The sequence below is a fragment of the Leucoraja erinacea genome, chromosome 8, assembly GCF_028641065.1.
Source record: "Leucoraja erinacea ecotype New England chromosome 8, Leri_hhj_1, whole genome shotgun sequence".
In the NCBI taxonomy this organism is placed as follows: Eukaryota; Metazoa; Chordata; class Chondrichthyes; order Rajiformes; family Rajidae; genus Leucoraja; species Leucoraja erinaceus.
In genome coordinates this window covers 70,428,596-70,435,081 of record NC_073384.1, presented here as the reverse complement: position 1 = coordinate 70,435,081, position 6,486 = coordinate 70,428,596, and the positions used below count along the sequence as shown (strand labels likewise).

Sequence of the window (6,486 nt, the reverse complement as noted above, 5' to 3'; positions counted from 1 at the left end):
CGACTTGCTTTCGCACGCTAGTAAAATTGTCCCAATCCAGTTTTGTACCCCTTTTTTTAGCACAGATATAAAACTTCTCTTTCTTACTGCAGAGACGTTTCAGTTTTGCCGAAAACCAAGGAGGACGCATACGGCCCTTAATGAGTTTTTGAGGAACATGATTTGTAACAATATTATTTAAAGAGTCTCTCAGCCACACCCAGTTGTCATTTACGGATCTTTTATCTGGTTGCAGTTTGAAGAAATCTTTCCCCAGTTTTTTTGCTAAGTCTTTAAATTCCTCGCTGTTCACTTTTCTCCAGAGGGAAACTTTACGCAGTGGTTTTGAAGGAACTTTAAGCTCTATGTGCAGTTTTGCTTGGATAATATAATGATAACTAATTCCAGCACACGATGGAACTTCCAAAATTAAATCTGGGTGTGAAGTGAACAATAAATCTAAAGTAGTTTTGGTGCCACTTGTTCCCGATGTTGGGGGAGTCCAGAACCAGGGGTCAGATTAAGAATAAGGGGTAGGCCATTTAGGACTGAGATGAGGAATTATTGGGTTATTGTGGGGAGGGGCTGTCAGGTGGAGGCCAATAAAGTGGGGAGGGGAAAACTGTTTCCAGAGGGTGGGGCTGTGGTTAGTGTTCTTTGGGGAGGGGCTGGTCTTGTGATCTTTGGAGGTGGTCTGTTGGCTGTGGGGGAGGGGGTCTCTGTAGAGGGGACGGTTTGTGGGAGGTGGGGGGTCTGTGTGGGGTGAGGGTGGGAGGGGGTGTGTGGTTGGGCCATGCCGGAGGGCCCGTCGGTGCGGGAGTTCCATGGGCGGTGTTGCCGGCAGCTGGGGGCCGCTGTGCTGCGGGCGGCGGGGGGAACCCGCCAGGTGTCCGTGCAGCGGCTAGAGGGGCGGCAGCTGCAGCAATGTCAGGTCAGTCCACACACCCCCATAGACGCTCCCCTTCTACCCCCCTCACCCTCGCCACCCCGCCCAGGACAACCACATTGTGTCTTTCCGCAGGTCCATGGCAAGTGCCTGTACCTGGGCTTCGGAGACGTGAGGGGAGCGGACACGGGATGTCCCGGCAGCAGCGGGGGGTCCGGGGACGGGGCCGGCTCCGGGGGGGACACAGCCCGGGATCCCCGTCTCTGGATCCGCTTCCACTTCGGTTTGTTCGGCAGGGTCCGGTGGGACGGGCTGGCCCGGGCAAAGCGGCCCAACAAGCGGGGAGACTGGGCAGACCCGGTCCCCAGGTGAGGGGGGAGAGGTGGTGGGGGGGAGAGTGGTGAGGGAGGTGGGGGGGGATGAGGTGGGGAGGGGGGGGGGGAGGAGGAGGGGGAGGGGGGGGGGGGAGGATGGGTGGGTGGGGGGGGAGGGGGTGGATAGGAGGGGGGGAAGGGGGGGAGGGGGGGGGGGGGGGGTGTAATGGGTGGAGGGGATGACCCCGTCACTGACCCGTCCCCCCTCGCCCACCACCCCCAGGCTGCTGCTCCACTTCCCCGGTGGGCACCTGCTGGCCTTCTACAGCTGCCGGCTGTGTGAGTGTGGGTGTCCGCGCCCCGACCCCAGCACCGACATCCTGGAGCCCCGCTTCAACACCGACCAAGCTCTCCTCGCCCTGAAGGCCGCTCGGCCCATTGGCTGCATCCTGCTAGACCAGCGACACTTCTCCGGGCTGGGTGAGTCTCAGGGAGGAGGAAGGGGGGGGGGGAGATGAGGGGGGGGGGGGATTGGGGGGGGTGAGGGGAGGGGGAAAGGGGGGGGTGAGATAGGGAGGGGTGTGAGATAGGGAAGGGGGGGTGTGTGGGCGAGGGAGGAGGGGGTGGAGGGTGTGATAGGAGGGAGAGAGGGGGCGAGGTTTGTCCCATGTGTGGCCTGAGGTAGTGTGTAGCAGGCCCTCACCCACTGCTATGGCCCACTCCTCCTGCCCCCCTCGCCCATGGGTCTGCCCCTCCCCTCGCTCCCCCTCCACAGACGGGTGATGGAGGTTAGTCTCACGCCGCCTCTGTTTGCAGGGAACATCATTAAGAACGAGGCGCTGTACCTGTGTGGGATCCACCCGTGGTGTCTGGGCTCCCAGCTGGCTGCAGACACACAGAGGCAACTCCTCCAGCGGCTGCTGCACTTCACCCACGACTGGCTGGATCGCAAGCGACGGCGGCAGCGGCTGCAGCATCACATCTACCAGAGGGCCCGCTGCCCACGGGGCCACACCGTGCAGCGGGCACAGCTCGGACCCCCAGGGGGACTCAGCAGACCCACCTGGTGGTGCCCTGTCTGCCAGCCCTTGGTGCCAGGGCCCCTGGGCTAGTGTGTGTGTGAGTGCAGGCGTGCCAGTGCCAGGGCTCCTGGGCTAGTGTGCATTTGTGTGTGTGGGAGTGAGAGGGACCATGGTCTAGTGTGTGTGTGTCCACAGTACCAGCACCCCAGGGTGGGGGTGGGTGTGTTGCACGGTGTGTTGGGGATGATTCCCGATGCCAGGCTGGGTGCACAGCGGGATGTCACTTATAAATAAAGAGATTATTGCTCCATCATTGTCATCCTTCCACGGGCAACAGGGCGGTGTGGGAGGGGTCTGTGTAAATGCATCTCCATCTCAGCCACTTGGTGGCGCAGCAGGTAGTGCCACTGCCCATCCGCAACACACCCCAGATTCCACCCCAGCCCCCAATGCTGCCTGTGTGGAGTTTGCACATGTGGGGACCATGTGTCCAATGTGTACAAACACAAATTTGAGGAACAGCATCATATTTTGTTTGCGCAGCTTACAACCCAGTGGTATGAACATTGAATTCTCGAACTTCAAGTAACCCTTGCATCCTCCCTCTCTCCATCCATCCACCCCCCCCCCCCCCCTCCAAGTCACTGTACCAGCTTCAAAGTCATCTTGTTGAGTAACTCGTTTTCACCGAGCCCACAGCTAACATTGGCCTGTTTTCTTCATCATCGTTACTTTTTTGCATATCTTTCATTCATTTGTTCTACATCTCTCTACATCACCATCTATATCTCTCGTTTCCCTCTCCCCTGACTCTGTCTGAAGAAGTCAAGTCACTTTTATTTATATAGCACATTTAAAAAAACAACTCTTGTTGGCCAAAGTGCTTTACATTGGTATAAGAATAGTATAACAAACAACAGTGGTTCATAGATTAAATACAAACATCACTACATACATATAGCCCTCGCTCAGAGGACTTCAAGAAAGGCTTGGGAGTAAAGATGAGTTTTAAGTCTCAACTTAAAGGAGTTGATGGAGGGGGCAGTTCTGATGGGACGAGGGATGCTGTTCTACAGTCTAGGAGCTGCAACCGGAGGTCGCCCCTGACTTCTGTCTAGGCTACGGGATGTTTAGCAACTCCAAGTCGGCCGATCTGAGGGACCTGGAGGTGGTGTGGTGGGTAAGCAGACTTTTGATGTAGGGGCAAGCCCGTTAAGGGCTTTGTAGACATGAAGAAGAATACTTTGAAGAAGGGTCTCCCCCTGAAACGTCACCCATTCCTTCTCTCCAAAGACACTGAGTTACTCCAGCTTTTAGTGTCTGTCTATGGTATATCATCGCCATGTGTACCGAGGTGTGTTGTGTGTTATCCAGGCAGATCAGACCATGCATGAGTACAAAGGGATGTGCAAATCAAAAGGGCACAGTGTGCAGAGTATCGTGTTCCAGGTACAGGGAGAGTGCAGAGCCGCCAGGAGAGAGGACCCAGTGGTGGTCGAGGATGGGCCCGAGGTGGGCTCCGGAGCTCGGATGTGCCACCAAGAACAAAGAGGGTGTAGGAACAGATGCTGGTTCAAACCGAAGATAGACACAAAAGCCTAGAGTGGCTCAGTGGGTCAGACAGCATCTCTGGAGAAGGGTCTCAACCCATTCCTTCTCTCCAGAGATTCTGTCTGACATGGAGCATTTTGTGTCTATCTTCAAGAACAAAGAGGTGCCCGGTGTGGGGAGGGAGGAGCTGAGAAAAGTGGGACCCGATGTGGGTGGGGGGACGCTGAGAACAAAGCAGGACCATCTATTTTCCAATCTATAACTCTCATCTTGTCCTCTTCCGGTTAGCATTTTTTTTTTATTTGCGCAAAAGCGGTACTCTATATCGCTAGGATTTTCCACTATCTTACTCGCTGCTCTCCTCTGCTCCAAGCCACCAAGACCAGGAGATTGGTCTTCTCGCCTGTCAGTCACCATGAAGGTAACGCCGCTACCGGCACCCGCTGTTAATCGCCGGGCGAGGAGAATAAAACCCCCGAGGCGGGGCTGAGTCCGCAAGCCGTGCTGATTGAGTCCGCAAGCCGTGCAGGAGGGAGACCAGCGAAGCAACCAGCGCCCGCTGTGAGTCCACATCGCACCCCAACCCCTTCCCCTCTGGTACCCCGCGCTGGCTCCAGCCCCCCTCCCCCGTAATACCGCACTCCCCCATGGCTCTTCACCATCTTTTCTCCGAGCTCCCCCCCCCCCCACATCCCTCCCTTCCACACACCCCCTCACAACTCTCCCCGTGCCCACGTCTCCCGCTCTTTCCCCCCCCCGCCCCCTCCCCCACACCAAGGGCTATGCAATTGTCGGTTGAAGCTCTTGATGAGCTCCAGTGGTGGATAGCCAATCTTGGCCATTGTTCGGGCAATATTTCAATTGAAAGCCCTTCATTGGTAATACAATCTGATGCAAGTGCTTTGGGGTGGGGAGCTACTGACACCTTTTCCAGCTGCGGTGGCAGATGGGATTTGCATGAACTGTCTTTTCTACAGGTGCACGGGGTTAACTATTTGGAGTTGCTCGCAGCCTTTCATGGGCTGAAAGCTTATTGTATACACAGACATCATGTTCAGTTACAGATAGATAATACTACTGCAGTTGCATATATAAATCACAAGGGTGGTATCAAGTCAGTATCCTGTGATAAATTGGCTAACCTCATTTGGCAATGGTGTATTATTCGTAACATTTGGGTTTCAGCAATCTACCTACCTGGTAGATTCAATTCGGTGGCAGACACCAGGTCACGTAAATTCAATGACAACACAGAATGGGTGTTGAATCATAGAGTATTTAATGACATTGTTTCTAGGTATGGAACACCGGATATGGTTTTGTTCGCTTCAAGATTAAATCATCAGTTACCAAAGTATGTTGCGTGGGAACCAGACCCAAGGGCTGTAGCTGTAGATGCGTTCTCGCTACACTGGGGAGGAATGTTTTTCTATGCATTCCCCCCCCATTCTGCCTCGTCACTCGCTGTCTGCAAAAGATTCAGCAGGACTCTGCCTCTGGCATTCTGGTAGTCCCTGACTGGCCCACTCAGCCATGGTATCCTCTCGTTCTGGGCATGGTGGTACAACCTGTATGGAAGGTGCCAAAACACAGATCTTTATTGACTAACCCCAGTTTGGGGGAAGCACATCCTCTACATGATCGGTTAAATTTGTTAATTAGCAGGTTTTGAGAAGACCTTTCCTCGGACTGGGACTAGCTGGTGGATTTGTTAACTGCGGCATGGAGAAGCAGTACACAGAAACATTATGCATTGTACATCAGGAAGTGGGAACTGTTCTGTGCGCAGTCCGAGATATTGTATGACGAAGCGCACATCACGGATGTCCTGGAATTTCTTTCTAAATTATTTTATGATGAGAAATTGAGTTACAGTGCTCTGAATAGTACCAGGAGTGCGTTGTTGTCATACGTACAGCCTAGCTCTGTTTACCAGTCGGTGGGATCTCATCCTTTAGTGTGTAAATTCGTGAAAGGGGTGTTCAATTCTAACCCGCCTTGGCCCAGATACACTCAAAATTTGGGATGTAAGGGTGGTTCTTAATTCACTTCGCTCATGGTCCCTACCGTCTTCCCTGTCCCTATTGAGGCTTACACACAAGGTGGTCATGTTGATGGCTTTAGTGTCAGCCCAGAGGGTCCAATCCTTGTAAAAGTTGCGGGGGGATAGGATGCTCACCTCTCTGAGACTGGGTTTACCTTTTTCATTTATGACAACATAAAACAGAGTAGACCAGGGTCCTCGGGACAGAAATTACAATTTATGGCATACCCTGTGGACCCAGAGTTGTGTGTAGTGCGTTATCTCTGACACTATATGGAAGTTACAAAGGGGCTTAGAGGTTCGGACTTATCGTTGTTGATTAGCCATAAGAAGCCACATAAGGGGATTTCTACTCGGACCATCTCCAGGTGGCTTAAGTTAGTTTTACTTAATGCGGGTGTGGATACTAAAATATTCAAATCTTATTCCACCAGGGCTGCGGCGACGTCCGCAGCAAGAAACATGGAGGTCCCATTAGACTAGAATCTGTCGGCTGCAGGATGGTCCTCAGCACGCACTTTTCAGGTGTTTTACAATAAACCTGTAGTGAAAAGGAGCGTGTTTGCTAGTTCAGTTTTGAGCAAAGATCTTATAGCAGAGCAAGATGGCCTACTCCTACGCAAAACACGTAGTACGGTCATGGGCAGATTCATGGGTGATTATAGGACCCATTTTAGCAACCAGCATCCA

At 53.4% G+C, this 6,486-nt stretch overlaps 1 protein-coding gene across 1 annotated transcript; it reads left to right on the top strand.

Moving 5' to 3' along the window:
• Positions 1-772: 772 nt before the first annotated feature.
• Positions 773-2,500, top strand: LOC129699888 (endonuclease 8-like 2). Its single transcript, XM_055640026.1, has 3 exons — positions 773-1,233; positions 1,463-1,659; positions 1,996-2,500. Exons 1-3 carry the CDS (start codon positions 773-775, stop codon positions 2,289-2,291), a joined length of 954 nt encoding a protein of 317 aa, XP_055496001.1. The 3' UTR covers positions 2,292-2,500.
• The last annotated feature ends 3,986 nt before the right edge of the window (positions 2,501-6,486 follow it).